Source organism: Barbus barbus (assembly GCF_936440315.1).
Source record: "Barbus barbus genome assembly, chromosome: 39".
NCBI lineage: Eukaryota > Metazoa > Chordata > Actinopteri > Cypriniformes > Cyprinidae > Barbus > Barbus barbus.
Window position 1 is genome coordinate 8,450,085 of NC_136717.1, and position 17,321 is coordinate 8,467,405.

Below are 17,321 nucleotides of genomic sequence, written 5' to 3' on the forward strand. Positions count from 1 at the left end.
GAGAGGAAAAAAATGGGCTAAATAAGCAAGAGGTTCATTAATATCACTGAAGGTGCATTATACTGACAAAGGGCCTCGTGAGGCACCTATTTATTTAGGAAATTAATAAAAGCGAGCATTTGCCCCAGTGTAAATGCCACTTTCTGTCCACAGCAGCAGTTCTGAGCACGCCCCATTCCCCCTCAGCTGTTCCTCTGACCTTGGTTCTAATTGCACGGCAGATCCCCGTGAGATCGTGTTCCCCTAATGGTTTATAAACAATTTTAAAGGGGCTCCACTTCTCTACAACCTTAATTAGTGTATGGTCCTCTGGCTCACACCATCCTATCACACTACTGAGAGAGGAACCAGTAGGGGGTCTAATAGTGGCGTATTAACCTTACTGGGACAATTTACAGACTACTGTGCTTGTTTAACTTCTCCCCAGTAAACTATACATAATAAAGTGAGTGGTACAGTTTTAAATAAGTCAAAAAATAATCTCAAGAGGCACACTCTTTACAAAGTCATGTACACAGTATATTTATTTACTGAGTATTGTATTTTCAAAAATAACATTTATAAACTATATAACATAACAAAAGTATAAAATCTCTGAACGCGATCAGAAAATGAGGATCATTGTTTGATTACAGAAATGGGTAACACTTTAGTACAGGGACCAATTCTCACTATTAACTAGTTGTTTATTAGCATGCCTATTATTAACATACTGGCTGATTACAAGTATTTATAAACCTCATATTCTGATTGTTAAGGCAAAAGTCACAGTTAATGGTTTGTTAATAGTGAGAATTGGACCTTAAAATAAAGTGTGACCCAGAAATGTTCTGGTGATAGCAAAACATGTAAAAACATGTACAAATCAAATCTCTGTTGAATGTGCAATATCAAGTAAATCATGTTGATTAGAACTTAGTGCAACTTCAGTGCTGCTGGAAAGTTTGTGAACCCTTTAGAATTTTCTATATTTCTGCATAAATATGACCCAAAACATAATCAGATTTTCTAAGTCCTGAAAGTAGACAAAGAGAACCCAATCTAACAAATGAGACAAACATATTTTCTTTGTCATTTATTTATTCACGACAATGATCCAATATTGCATATCCGTGAGTGAAAAAAATGTGTGAATCTCTTGGATTAGCAGTTAATTTAAAGGTGAAATTAAATCCATTTGTCCAGAGATGTTTTCAGTCAGTGCAATGACTCTCAAATGTCAGTACGTGACCTGTTTTATTCAAAGAACAGGGATCTATCAAAGTCTGATCAAGTTTGTGGAAGTGAATCATGTCACGAACAAAGGAGATTACCAAGGACCTCAGAAAAAGAGTTGATGTTGCTCATCAGGCTAGAAAAGGTTACAAAACCATCTCTAAAGAGTTTGGACTCCACAAATCCACAGTCAGACAGATTGTGTACAAATGGAGGAAAATCAAGACCGCTGTTACCTTCCCGAGAAGTGGTCGACCAACAAAAATCACTCCAAAGCAGAAGGTGTAATAGTCTGTGAGGTTGCAAAAGTTCCCAGGGTAACTTCTAAGCAACTAAAGGCCTTTCTCACATTGGCTAATGTTAGTGTTCACGAGCCCACCATCAGGAGAACACTGAGCAACCATGCTGTGCATGGCAGAGTTACAAGAAGAAAGAGTTACTTTTCTCCAAAAAGAAAATTGCTTGCTAAAGATCATGTGGACAAGCCAGAGGACTATTGGAGAATGGTTTCATCCATCTATTAAACCTAAGTAGAACTTATTGGTTTAAATGAGATGCTATTATGTTTGGAGAAAAGAACACGCTGCATTCCAGCTTAAGAATCTTATCCCATCTGTGAAACATGGTGGTGGTGGTAGTATCATGGCTTGGGCCTGTTCTGCTGCATCTTGTCCAGGACAGCCTGCCATCATTGATGGAACGATGAATTCTGAATTATACAAGCAAATTCTAAAGGAAAAACTCAAGAAATCTGTTTCAGAACAGTCTAAAGAGAATGTGGGTCATGCAGCAAGACAACAACCCCAAGCACACAAGTCATTCTACCAAAGAATGGTTAAAGAAGAACAAAGTTAATGTTTTGGAATGGCGGAGTCAAAGTCCAGACCTTAATCCAATTAAAATGTTGTGGAAGGACCTAAGCAAGCAGTTCATAGTAGGAAACCCACCAACATCACAGAGTTTAAGTGGTTCTGCACTAAGGAATGAGTTAAAACTCCTACATGTATTTTGTGCAGGACTGATCAGCATTTACAAGAAACTTTACCTTCTGTTACTGCAGCAAAAGGGGATCACACAAGATACTGAAAGCAAAGATTCACATACTTTTGCAACGCACAGATATGGAACACTGCATCATTTATCTCAATAAATAAATGACAAAGAAAATATTTTTCTCTCACTTGTTTGATTCAGTTCTCTTTGTCTACTTTTAGGACTTATGACCCAAAACATCATCAGAATTTCATATATTTATGCAGAAATATAGAACATTTTAAAAGGGTTCACAAATTTTCAAGCAGCACTGTATGTGCTAACATTGTTTATAGCCCTTACACTCACCTGTTTTCAAATGTGATTATATTTTAGCAGTAATTTTTTTAAAGAGAATGCAAATAAGATATAAAAAATAATAAAAAAATATATATAGCTGGACATTCGGCAAGAGTGTAGCAACAGATGCTTGAGGCTCACATGGGGAAAAAGTGTGAAATGTTTGCAAGATGGAGACAAAGAATGTGAATGGAGCAGTTTGCAGCATATCATATAAGACAACAGAGTGAAAGGGTGCTTATGTAAGTATATTTCAACTGTCCTTTGAGAGTCTACTTCCATTACTTTTCAAGGAGACTAGTATTATGATAAAGTAATGAGAACTATAAACTATTTTAGTTTAAAACGGGTTTAAAGTGGGGTTAGGATCAACATGTAGTGCTTCAGGTACACTTTCTTTACACTTATGATTTGGGATCAGAACTACAATAGGTTGATCTTCCATATTGTAGAATATCAGAGAGTGAATCAGACAAATTTAAGATGCGATTGAAACATGAGAAACTGGAATTCCACACTGTAAAAAATGATTCTGAGTTTTAGTCAGGTGGACAAGTGAAATCGTGTCCTGTCAACTTGCAGTGCCTCACTACACAATAAGATGAGTTATAACAACCTCAACTTGAAGAGAAATGGAAAACTTAAAATAACAAGTTCATCTAACAACAAAACATAGGTTCTATCAATTTTCTGTGTGATGCGCATGTGCCAGAAACTCCACGTCATGATGACGTATTATTTTAACGAAGTAACTTGAGACGCGCCATCCGCCATTTTCTGCACGAGAAGTTGCTGAACATGCAAGAAAAGAAGGAGCCCGCGTTTGAACGATTACAGATGGACTTTATGCACTGCAGATAATGAAATGAGTAAGTATACCCTGATTTGTGCTTTTCTTAATGTTAATTTAGGCTTGTTTCGTTAGCGCTCACCGTCCGCGTTTTGATTTCAGGCAATCACATTTTGGGAACTAAGTTAACGTTACAACTTGATTAATAAGCAGCAGTAACACGCATTGCCAGGCAAATTCATGGTTATTCACTTTCAGACGTCCCTGGCAGTCCCTCATACTCGAAATAAACCAATATTTGGGAGTACATGTTATGCCATTAACTCAAAAAGTTCACTGTATTGAGACACACTGTGTTGAGAGAACTGATGAAAGCGAACTGCTGATACTTATTATTATTTAACTTATGTTATGATTACAAATTACTTTGTGTTTGAGTGTATTTTCATACGCCAAGACGGTAAGTTAGACATCATTGCGTGAGGAAGTAACTTAAAAGAACTGGTGAACCAATTTTTTTTAACCGGTTCGGCGGAAAAGAACCGGACTTCCCATCACTAACTACATTGTGGCTCAAGTTAATGTTGATAAATGGATAAAACAGTGTGATGTTATAGATAAGTGACTTTTTAGCGTGTTGTTAATCGGATCGCATCATTAGTTTATCATAGAAACACCGAATGACCAGTAATATCTGAACCACCGCCGCCAGTCCATATTTGTGTTCAATATGAGAAATATGCGATTTTATTTATACATGGTTACAACAACTGGAGTTTGACTATTTTGTTTTTTATTTGCAGGATCAGTACAGTGCTAGCAGAGTGGAAGCACAATTCCATATCGATGAGGTGGTGTTGCAAGACTTTTCCTCGCCCAACCAGCATACCCTAATCACACACTACAAGCTGAAACACTGCCATCAGGCAAGTCACTGTCCACTCCCATGCATCTATAAAGACTGTGTATGCACATTTAGGAGTGAACTGTCTCTGAAGAAGCATTTAACTCATGACCATAGTCAGTGTGTTCAAGCCTCCTCAAAATTGCTTAAAGCAACATCAGATGTGAACTGTGACCTGTGTAATTTTTCTGAGGCTTGCAGCGTTTCACAGTATTTTGCACATCTTATAACACACATTAAAAAGAAAGAGCCAGTGAGGTGCCCCTTTCAAGACTGTAGTTTCCAGACCAGTGTTTACAGCACTTTCCGAGCTCATAAAAGTAAGAATCATCGCCACAGCACTTTTAAAGATTTTCGAACAGACTTGTATCAAACTTGCATTCCTGTTGATTCAAACCCTGAAAGTTCAGACTCTGAAACCCGTTCAATCAGCCCAGATTGCTCAACAGTAGATAGTGACATAGATGTTCAAGACCTACAGGATTTGATTAAACAAAAAGTAGCATCACTGTTACTTCACATGCAAACAATTCTGCATGTCTCAAAGGCTACCACACAGGACATTGTAAATGAGTTCACTCCAAGAATAATTGAAATCGTATTGGTTAATCACAATTGTGTATTAACCAATGAAGTGACTGCTGGAAAGGAAAAGGTTTTAACATCCTGCATGATGTTTTAATTTAGTACTGTTGAAGACTGTCACTTAGGCATCTTTGTTAAATTTGTAAATGTATTTGTTTTTACAGATCATCAAAGAATTCACCAGGCTTGTCAAAGGACCTGAACAAGTCCTTTTTTGAAGGCCTGCATGGTCATCTCTCAAAGCTGATACAGTTATTCAGGTCAAAGCGTTATGAGGACATTCCAGAAATGACTTCAGTACTGGAGAGCCTTGATAAGGATGTGAGTAAATTTATTTTAAAGCAGTCTTTCTCTCCCCAAAATGACAATTCTGTGATCAGTTACTCACTGTTTGTCCAGACCCGTATGACCTTTTCCTTCTATGGATCATAAATCTATAATGATAGTGACATTTTTTCATACAATGACTTTAAAGTATGCGTTTAAATAGTGACCTGTACCATTTGTTTGTCATATTCCAAGACTTCTAAAATCATACAATCTTTTTGTAGAATGAAAACAAACATTTAAGTCTTTGTTTACAATAATGTTTGATTGTATTAGCTCCTACATAAATATTAAACCTCACTGGTTCTTGCAAGTCTTTTGATCAAATGTCATGACACAAGAACTAAAAAGGTTTGATGTTGCATTATGTCATAGTAACATGCAATATTACTCACCCCTGATTTAAGTGGCATGAGTGTGTTCCATCCACTACTAAATCATATTTTGGTGCTGAACAAAAAAGTAACAAACAACTGTTGGTGCACCACATCACTGGGGATTTATTTACAACAACATTATACGAGTGTAAATGTGCAAATTTGAAACGGATGTTTTTGTTTTATATTTTTCATAAAATATTTATGAATATTTTTCATAAAAAGAATCAAAGGGAGAATGGATAAACGAATGAAAAACAAAGGGTTGAAGGAATAAAGTTGGTACTTTAACCATCCTATATTTTACAGACAACAAACCAAAGGATGAGGACAGCAGCATTGCTGGGCCTGCCGTGGTACATGCGAGAGACTCCTTCAAAATTCATGAAGATATGCGAGGTAAGCTGAAACATGTAATGCAACACAAGGGGAAATTGAACTTTACATCTCTTAATTTACAGGGGTCTGGGGACTATATTTGTGTAATTGCTTTTAAGTAATAGTACCTTGTATTGTTTACATTCCATAAAGCCAAGTGACTGTGAAGAGGATGTGATCAAGGGTGTGGTGATTGGAATCCTAGTGGTTGTGGAAAATGTGATGGACCCTCTCCCAGCATTCTACAACGACGTTGCCCTGATGATTGAGGAAGAAGTGGTAATGCGTCACCTGAGTGATATACCTAATGCTTTTCTGAACCTGATGGGCCTGGTGTACGCATTAAACCTTGACTACCCAAAGGAATTAAAATTCACTTTTGAAGTGATACAGCACCTGTTTATTGGAGTTGGATCAGATTCTTGCAGCGCAAGAGTTCACTCTTTGAAGAGCAAGTTGCTGCGATAAGACAGAAAACAAATAATCATTTTTTCCCTTCTTGCTACGGTTTAATTGTTGAACTGGTTTAAAGTTTAAGAGCATTGTTGTTTTATATCTCATTGTTTTAAGTGGAACATTGGTATTCTTAATTGTATTATTTTTTTGTTTGTTTTAAATAACTGTTTTGTTGTTACCTTGCACTGCTTCCTATTTGTTTTTCATGTTTCTACGATTGGGAAATGAAGACAGTTTTTGAACAGTTTAATGTGAAGTGTTTTAACAGCTTATTGTGAATTCTTCATGTACACTTGTTCCTGCAATGACAATATCTAAAAATCATAAGGAGAGTTATCTGTACTATTTTGGGACTAAGATGGGTGTGTGCATACTAGTGAATTTTGCACGTTTGTGTAAATTGTGAATTCTTTGAATTAATTCTTTGCGTCTGTGTTTTTGGATGCAATGTATCCGTTTAAAAAATAAATGCAGAGTGTTTCAATTTTGCAGTTGTTGATTTCATAAAAAATCTGGTTCCAGAGATATATCCAGAACTTCTCGTCAAAGCAATTTAAGTCCAGTAAACTCAAATAGTTAAGTTATGATGTTGAGGAAAAATTAATATTTTATGTCAATTAGACTTGGTTCATGGTTGTGAAAACATGAGAAATTCTGTTCAACCAATATGTTTTTTAGTTGACTTAACTAAAAAACATACATGCTCATTAATTGATTCGGTACGCTGGCTCAATTTAATGCAAGTTATTTCAACAACTGCATATAAGTTGAGTGAACTTAACACATAGTGTTTGTTAAACTTAACTGAGTCAAAGCAACAAAATGACTTGACTAAGTCAAGTTGTGTCAACAAATCATTTTTTACAGTGCACCGAGAGGCCCAAGGAAACAGGACGCCGTAAATCAGATCCCTAGCTCCAACTAGTCTGAAGCAAGCAAACTAACCAACTCTTTCACAAAACAGTTTACAACCAGAGACAAAAGAACACTTATTGATAATTCCAATTCAGGAAGGACACCGTCAAATTTGGGGCAAGTAATCAGGACTGATGGTCAAAGAGATGGCTATCACATGGGTTCCACGCTGAATTCACGAGCTTCCTTAGACTAACTACCCCCACACATAGAAGACAGACCAAACTAAAATTCCTTTGTCTAAAGAACATGCCTTCGTTCTCCATAGAACTATACAAAGACTTTCTTTTTCATATGCACATAAAATCATCCTAAAAGCACATTTCTACGCAGAACCCCATATAATGTTTGTAACCCACATATTAGACTATCATGTTTTAATCAAATATTATGTATGTCTTTTTAATTATTATTTAATAGCTGAAGGATTCAGATTAGGGGTGGGCGATATGGGAAAAATATCATATCACGATTTTTTATAGAAATATCCCGATTCACGATTTTTATCCCGATTCTTTGTTAGTTTTACTATTTTGGTTTTACAAGTTGTCTGAGCATTACAGCCAAACTAGAAAGACAAAGATGCATGGCAGATATTTAGGCCAAAGTGGGCGAAGATAAAAAATCTTTGTCATTATTTTATTTTTCTTATTAAAAAATAAGAACAAAGATACACATTACAAATACACATAATATACAAATAAAACAAACAGTGCTTTATTTCCAGGTACAATATGTGTATTTAGCAGAGCATTCAATGAAATTGAATGAACAAATATAAAAATAAAACACTAGAGAGACTGATTCCTAAAGCAACTGTATTAAAGTTTTTCAGTCAAGAATAGTGAGTGATTTTTCTCTTTTGCGTTTTGTTGTTTTGTTAACGTTAAATGAATAGTTCCCCCACAAATTAATATTCTGTCATCTGTCTGTCAATTCTGTCATAATGTTGTATTTTTATATCATCATTTACTCAAAAGTTGTTTTAAACAGGAATGAGTTTCTTTCTTGTGCTGAACATTTATAAATGCTATTTTGAAGAAGGTGGAAAACCAAACAGTTGCTGATCCTCAGTGACTTCCATAGGATTTTTCTTTCCTACTATCAAAGTCAATGTAGACCAGCAACTGTTTGGTTTTCCACTGAGTAAATAATGACAGAAATTAAATTTTAGGGTGAACTATCCCTTTAATGACAGTCGACAGCACATTTAGTGTCCTGTCCCTTTAAGAGCTGCACGCATCTAATATACAGTACAGGCACGCATTCGTTTCTTTCTTAACTATTTGCTTTCATTTTAGAGAACCAACTCAGTCTGTATGTAAACCTTGTGTGTTTTGACAGTATTAGCGCAAAATATAACTTAGTTGAGTAATCAGGCGCTGTTAGACAGGCGTTTTAGTGCGCGTGCTTCAGGTGTATGCGCTCAGAACAAGTGCACGTCAGACCAGCGCGCGAATTAAACATTTAACCAGCAAGGCTTGTATGCAAATAATGTACTTTTGCGATCGCGAATAAGTGCAGTGTCCTGTCTGAGTAACTCTACCGCTGTATGTCGTGTTGTACAGTACATAGAGACGGCGGCGCCAGAACTGTATTTGACAGAATGTGCGCGGTAGCGCGATACTACGATATTTCTTCAAAAGCAGATCGTGGAAACATTTTTATCGTCCACGATCAAAAATCGTCATATCGCACACCCCTAATTCAGATGCGTGTTTGGTATGTATGAGTGTGAAAAATCATGCTTTAAATGTTTCTTCCAATCAATTATTTGTCAAATGCATCATAGTCTTGTTATAGAAATCATGTTCAAAAGTATACTCTGCAAGAGCCTGTAAAGTTCGGACCTCTGACTGAACAGATAACAACGATTTATTAGTGGGGTGGAGAAGCAAAGCAATACCCCGAGCAAGGACAGTATCTAATTTGGTCAAGACGTCCAGATGGGACGGTCTGAAAGTCGGGTCCGAAACTTGGGATTTCACATTTCCATTCTCTTAAACTCATCCTTTCCTTACATTCTCTCTTTCTGAAACGTGTGAATGCTTGTGTTCATGTGTTAATTAGTTTATGTCTTAGGTTTATATAAATAAAATCTTATTTATATTGAAAAGAGAAGAATCTTGTGTGTTGTGCTCACAAGTTAATGTCTTAAACTGCCGATCTTGTTACTGTGCTATATAATAGTGTTTTCATTATATTTTGGATTTTAATATCCAGTGCAGAGCTTGTTATACAGTGATATTAGTTAGTTCAGTGATCAGCTGTAAAACAGTGATTCTGTTCAAATTCCCTATAAAATCATAAATGATTCCCTTTGAGCTAAATTAAACTATTTGCTTTAAATTACATATTAATATTACGTTGTTTTTTTTTATTACGTTACAATATATTTAACCATTAGGCCACATCAACTGATGTGCATGCAATATTTTTTTGTAGTTCTGCAATTAAAAAACATTTCTGTAGTTCTCCAAGTCAGCATGTGAGATAAAAGTACACAAGAGTAAAAAGAAAAACCACCTGGGCTTAACAGATGGCTGATTTGAGGCAGTTTTGATCTGAAGTTTTATTCTGGTGAGCATGCTTTTTATACATGTGAGCAGTATAAAAAAAAACCCCCACAGAAACAGCTGGAAGCCCTTGGGTTTTAAGATAGGTGGACGAACAGTGTGGTGCAAGAAGCCCAGTAAAGAGAAGCACTGATCAGAGAAGAAAGGAAGAGCAAAGGTGAGCGAGGCATCAGGAGCGCCAACTGTGAAACAGATCACAGCAGAGCTGTATGCATGAGCTCAATAATCTGCCTCCATCACACTCTCAAGCCTGTAGATATAAATGCACCTATCTGCTCCTCTCAAGCATTTTCTGTGGGTCCCTGTCACCTCTTATCTGGCTTATGCCTCTTATTTGGCTTATCTCCATCATGCAATGGGCTTTTCCAGAAATATTCTAACCTTCTTCTAACCAACCTACTTTCACTACACATGAAGTATTTGCGCATATGTATTTATACACACACCCACACACATACACGTTTATTTGAAGTTAACAGCATTAGTAGTTGCTTTGGGCTTGGCATACAGTATAATGTATTAAACAATAAAGCAATAAGCCATGAAAGGCCACACTCTGTGACCACATTTTAATTCTATATTAATTTAATTCTATATTAATGTGCCAAGATACTACAAACCAGTTAGGCTAATGAACTTTAAGTTCTGGCCCGTTGACTTGATTGACAAGCAGCATAAAGTGCTGATATTCTGAACTGCACTACTTGCTAGATAAAAATCCTATTGCATAGTTCACTGTATTAAATGAATACTCACTCTCATGTCTTTCCAAACTAGCATAATTTTGAAAAAAAAATTTTTTTTATTGTGCATACAGGGTCAGCGCGGATCAAAACAATAATGCTCCCCAACGATTCTTATTATATGGGTGCAAAATAATAACAAAAATAATAAATAAATAAACACTCTCTCAGACTCAGAGAGAGAGAGAGAGATTTTTCTAAATATCTTCTTTCATGTTCAGCAAAAGAAAGTAAATTATATAAATTTTGGAATGACATAAGGACACAAATATGTGCATATTCGTGCTGCATCATGTTTTTCAAATAAATGCTGTACTTTTGAACAAAGGAATTCTGAGGGGGGAAAAAATCTGCTTTGCAATCACAAAAGTAAAGTAAATTTTAAAATAAATTTACATAGAAAACAAAGAATGTGTTGTAAAATTATGATACTGTACTGCTAGAAACATAATATACTTGCTTTATAGATAAAAGTTTAACACCCACAAATAATAAAACAATAAAAATACGTGGAATGGTAGTTCTGTCTCACATACACTCTCAGAAGAAAAGGTACATAAGCCATCACTGGGTAAAATGCACAATTTATGTATTAATATATACGCTAATATGTACTCTTAAGGGGTAAATAAACGATAAAGGTATACCTTTTTTCAAAAGTACCACCCCAGTGACAACTTCTGTACCTTGTTTTCTTGAGAGTGTATAAATGGTATATAAATTATGCCTTTAATCACACAAACACTGGACCCAGACCAAGCAATCTGTCCAACAACTTGTAGTCTGACATATGGTCTCCAGTGTCAAAGCACGGCTGTTGTGCCAGCATGTGTGTCAGCACAGAAACACAGCCAACCTGCATGAGATCCGCTATGTTCAAGTGAGCATCTGGTAACAGTAAGCTGATCTTAGATTTGAGTTTCTGTATATTAAAACATATGAGGGGTGTATGAGTGAGCGGTCACTGCATCTTATAACAGCAGTCTCTCTGCCAGTGTTTTCCCTTGAGTCCTGCTGTCATCTGTCATACACTGGCTTTAAAGCTGAAGTGTGTCATTTCTGCACCACCAGCATCACCAAACGGAACTGCAAAAATAATGATTGCTTTCCAATAGGTTTCTTGAACACTCCTAATCTGCCATTGGCTAGACAAAGTGCTCAACTCATGCCACTGGTTGAGTGTCCAAAAATGTATGACTCAAAATAATTTGAAAAAAATGCAGTATTTCAGTAGTATTTTAGTATTGGGAATGAACAAACAAACAAACAATTAAATAAACAAACTTCAAAAAGTACCAACTTCCCCTCTCCCAAAAGCGGTTTCCCAGAAGTAGGTTTATCTTTCAAATTTCATTGGTGTAATGGTTTCCAAAACATCACTGCGCCCAAAGCTCCACAGTCGGAAGGTCATGTGTCGACTATTAACCTCTACACAACACACTAAACACCTCAGCGTTCGCCGTGAGATGCGAGTAAATTACGTTCTTGCTGACAGGAAGTCTCAGATCTACTCCGTCTCCGACAGGCTTCGTCTCCTACCCTACACCATGACTAACTGGAGTCCAAAGGTCTCCTCCTTCAGCTGCTGCTCAGTGTATGTGTTTACACATCAGCTGTCCTCGTTAATTTCCTACACTTAGAGACGGCGAGTATCACGGTCTGGTGTTTCGCTAGAGATGCAGTTCAATTTAAGTCAGTCATTCTTGAGAGAGGCTCCAGACTCTTAAAAATAGCTTGGAGCCTGTGGCTTCTAAAGTAATGAGTTTGTTTTAATATTACATACATTTGTATGTGTGTAATAAATAAATCTTGTTCTGTTTTTTTTTGTTTTTTGTTTTTTTTAAGAATATTTATATCTGTCTAAAATAGAATAAAAGTAAAATGTTGTGCTGATTATGGTTCCAAAGTTTGTACACCATAAGTCAGCTTTCTACCATCTCCATATTGTTATTTGCATTCAATTTATTAACCTAATAATACTTATTAATGCCTTTTAAATTCTTCTAAAAAATGAATGGAATCAGCAGTGGAAATAGTTGGTAACACTTTATTTAAAGCCTTTATGTATAATGCTTTATAAGATATTCACAATGCACATTGTAATACCTTATATATTTTCATAAATAACTGTAACCAAAGTTAAACTGCATTACAATATTTGAAAGTTTGTTTTAATGCATTATACTCTTTAAAGGTGTAACAATGAATATATAAGTATTATAACCGTGGTTACATTTATTCATGAGATCATTCAATTCGTTATGATTTACATTACAAGGAATAGTCGATGTATTAAAACTACTTCTATAATGCATTATATATAAAGTGTTACCAAACTTATCTGAAGACTGTTCTCAAATAAAATTCATATAAAACTATCAAACTAAAAGCTAACTATACTATATTTGTAACAAAAGAAAGAAAAAAAAAAACTCTGCTCTACACAAATCATGTGAATGGCCTATTTTTAATGCCTAAAAAGTAAAATCATAGGCTTTCGAGGGGTGTCCCAACCCAAATAATAAGTCTAAAACAATTATTTCATAATTAAGCATAAAACATTATTCATAACCAACAATTTTACAGACATAGTGTTTAAAGACATTCAGAAAAAATCAGTCAGTCATACATACATACATGCATATATACATGTAATCCTCACCTCCCACTAATAGTTTTGATTAAAATGCATTGCATCAAAATTACAATTCTATTCAAAACAATTACAAAACCAGACTACGCTAAATATGGCAAAAATATTTTGAACAATAAAAAAAGTGTTTTTTGAGGCTTAAAACCTCAGTAACAACAATTCACAGACTGAGCAAGTCTCATGGACAAGTTTGTGAAACTGTTTTGTGAATCTTTTTGATCACACATTGCATTTTCCTCACTCTCGCCAATGGCAGCCTCATCTTTTTAAATTACTGTCGCAAATTTAAGCTAATACAGTTAGGCCAATAAGTGCTGCGGCTTGCTTTTAGATGAAAGAATTGTTTTGAGAACAAACGCAGGCTGCGGTGGTCCTTCAGGACGACCGTGTTAATTTGCAATGCGAGACGAATAGAGACAAACTCTCACAGTCCTGAGGCAGAAGCTGCTTTGGTGGTGTCCTGGCCTGAGGGTTGGACATCACAGATAATGGCTTCTGCAGTGAGCTGCCTGCTTTAACACCCATTTCTCATTTCCCCTCTTCAGGACTGAGAATACAGATGGATTTGCTCCTAATGGATCCACACGTGTACACACAGCAACCAGCTCAGCTAGCAAGGGACAAACAACACAGCCATTTTTCCAGGGGCTTAAGGTCTTCCTATTAATAAGTCATAACCCTTCAAGCAAGCATTTAGTTTGACTTTAAAGAGAACAGACTGCAGAGGAGGACAACCGCTGGCTCATAACTGCATGATCACAAAAAAAAAAACTCTCCCACATATATGCACACTATCCACTTTCTGTTTAAAATGTATGTTTGAACGTGGTACTTTCTGCTGAACAAATGAGCATTGTTTTTCATATCCTGCTCATGACTCATTTTTTAAAAGGAATGTTCCGAGTTCAATGCAAGTTTAAAATAATTAAATATTCCTTGCCTAAATGTGTTTTTTGTTTAAAAAAAAAAGTTTATGCACAATGTTTATATGATTATAGTTTTTAAATGTAACGATGTAATAATTTCATTTAATATAATAATTGTAATATTTTGAATGTGTTCATTCTGTGATCAACTGGGTGTTTGTGACATACAAACATTTTTGGACATTAGGTGTTCAAAAAACAGCAATATCTCTTTGTGAAGGCCGAATGCGGGCTTAAGCATCTAAAAATCACAAATATGGAATGACACACGAGAATATGTGACCACACATGAAAAATGTTACATGCATTTTAAAAGTACAGTCACAATACTAAAAATTATACCATTTATAGTATTATTTAAATCGACCAAACTACAGGAATTACTGCAAAACCACAACTTTTTTCCAATTCGAACAACAGTCCCACACTGTAAAAAAAAAAAAAAAAAATGTTGGGCAAACTTAAAAGTTTAAGGCAACCAGGTTCAGCAGATTTTTGAGTTCTCTCAACTTATTTTTCACTGCTCAAGTAACATAATTGTGCACGGAACAAGTAGCCATATTTGCAAATGCAATCTGTGTTTGTTTTTACAACCTGAGGAACTATTGTGTGGTTATCATCAGTATGCCAAAGAAACTATTCATTAGCGCTGTATTTGTATGTAGCTTTGACTATTCTTTTAACAAAGGTTGACGCATAAACAAAACCCCTTTTATAGTTATTCCTGAATATACATCATAAAGTGCCATCTAAAATAATTATACATTACAATAGCAATGATATCACTCTCTATTGTCAAACACAGGAGGGAAATACAATACTTGTAATTAACAACTTTTTCTACCCTACGCTTCTAAACGCAAGCGCTCTCCTGAGACCCGAACACAATAACGCACAGCTGAGACTATAAAATCACGCTAAAACTACACTCCGAGTTAACAACCACTCTAAAACACCGACACGCACACGCAGAGAGCACGGCGCTGCCGACGCTAACAACTTGCGAGCAAGTGTTCAGAGCTATCAGCTGCCATGGTGTGAAGGTGTAAGGAAAACAAAGGGTGGAGAAAAATCATTAGCACCTAAGAGAATCTGCTTTGTACACACAAATTACCACAGTAATTAGAGACAAAATACCACAAAAGCTTTGAAGGGCCTGGAGAGCATTTCAATTTAATACCAGTGAGGAGGGTTGATTCGCTGCATACAAATGCTCTTTATGTGTGAAGAGACAATCATCTAAAGCCAATGCGTGAGAGTACATTCCTGCCTATACGCACTTCAAACACATCACTATAATTGGGTGTTTCTTCAATTGTGGGTGCTTTGGTGTCTCAAGGGTTGATGAAAAATAACAGGTTTCCATTTTCACCCTCTCTTTTGATACTGTCTTCAAAATATTTTACCTTCATTAGTCTTTTTTTTTTTTTTTTGCAACTTCTTCCAGACTCTGAATTACAATTTTCAAATGTTAAAAACTTTGGGTCTTTGCGAATCTGGTTTAACCCCCAAGACGAGACAGAATGAGGCGCAGTGATAATCGGAGACTCAAATGTTCTGCACGTCCACGTTACCTCATCTAATAATATGTCTGTGATGATTGGCTACAATGATCATCGCTTCACACTCTTCACCAATCGCTTACACAGATACACACAGGAGCGTTTGAAAGCCGCATCTATCAATGGATCTGTCAGGGGATCCCTAATATATCTGCTCATACACGGATCTGCTGATAGATGCGGTTTTCAAACGCTCCCGTGTGTGAGCGTAATCTGTGAAAAGTGTGAAGCGATGATCATTGTAGCCAATCACAGACAAATATGTTAAGCGTGTGAACACAATGGCCAATCAGCATCACATCGTCACATTTTTTAAATTTCAGGACTGGCTGGTATCGAAGTCGGTACCTTTGACAACAATAGGATATACACTCACTGCTTCCTGGTGCTCATGTTCTTGATTTCGTAGAGCAGGTACATGCAATCTTAAATGCTGACAAGAGTAGGAATGCACAATACTGAATGTTTATCCATACCTGATATGCCTATATTTTCAACTCATTTTGGCTAGTTTTTTAGTTTCACTTGAAGTATATTGCAGCTTTAAGGTAGCATCCTAACTGAAAAGGTAACTCTTAAGTGACCGATTTCGAACACACTACAAAGGCAGCAAATGTGCAGTTATACACAACAGATGACAATGCAATAAGCAATAATTTACATAATAGAGTTTGGGTAAAATCTGTAATATTTTAATTGTTATCAGTACTTTTCAAGAATGTATATGTATACAGTATATAGTAAACAATTTTGGAACAATGTTTTTTTTAGTTTGTTGTGCACTAAGCTCACCACAATGCTTTTTGGCATTGGCTTCTCCACCAATTTTGCAAAAGTAGGCATATTAGGAAGCAATGTAATTATGTTTCCCACCTTTTGGAACCGTCTTTATGTTGAGAGCCTGTCAATGATGCCTTAAAGGGGTCATGAACTGCCTTTTTATTATTTTGTACTCTTCTCTGAGGGCCACTTATAATGTTATCAAGATTTTTACATCAAAAAGCATCATAGTTTATAAGTAATAGGCTATTTTCTGTCCTGTTTTCAACCCCCTTCATTGGAACGCTCTGTTTGAATAGGTGTCGAGGATTGTAGATTCGGAAATAAATGCCCACTGCTTTGACTGGTTAACAGTTGTGTATGTTTGACAGCCTACATCCTTCATAGATGGACGATGCTGTGATTTAGGTCAAAAACTCATAAAATCGGTGGGCAGGGCTAAACAGGGCAGCGATGTAGAAGCAGGCGTTGATCGTGTTCTGTGGAGGCATTCCACAACCTGTCGTTTTGGCAGAGTGGCTTCAATATAAGCTGTTTTTAGACTAACGAGAAAGTTTTGAGTTCTGAAACTTACAGGATGTTTTTTATAGTACAATGATCTCTTGTATGTCAAAAGATTATGGGAATATTGGTTTTTTCAGTTCATGACCCTTTTAAAATGCTGCCTATGCACACAAGTCAATAAGATTTGGAACAAATCTTTCAAACTCTAGAATTTCGAAATCAGCCTTAGCAAAACGAGAGTTTCAAAAATGCTCAAATATGTGGAAAATATATTCGCTTAACTGTTTGCATAACAAGC

General features: G+C 36.1%; 2 protein-coding genes across 4 annotated transcripts in view; one reads left to right on the forward strand and one right to left on the reverse strand.

The window, feature by feature from the left end:
- tbc1d22a (TBC1 domain family, member 22a) overlaps window positions 1–17,321 on the reverse strand; it is a 150,174-nt gene that overhangs the window by 67,190 nt on the left and 65,663 nt on the right. The window lies entirely within an intron of this gene.
- On the forward strand, window positions 3,303–6,846 carry LOC306858661 (uncharacterized protein). The gene is made up of 5 exons (XM_079399292.1): window positions 3,303–3,416; window positions 4,141–4,263; window positions 4,991–5,147; window positions 5,840–5,929; window positions 6,062–6,846. Exons 3-5 carry the CDS (start codon window positions 5,115–5,117, stop codon window positions 6,374–6,376), a joined length of 438 nt encoding a protein of 145 aa, XP_079255418.1. The 5' UTR covers window positions 3,303–3,416; window positions 4,141–4,263; window positions 4,991–5,114; the 3' UTR covers window positions 6,377–6,846.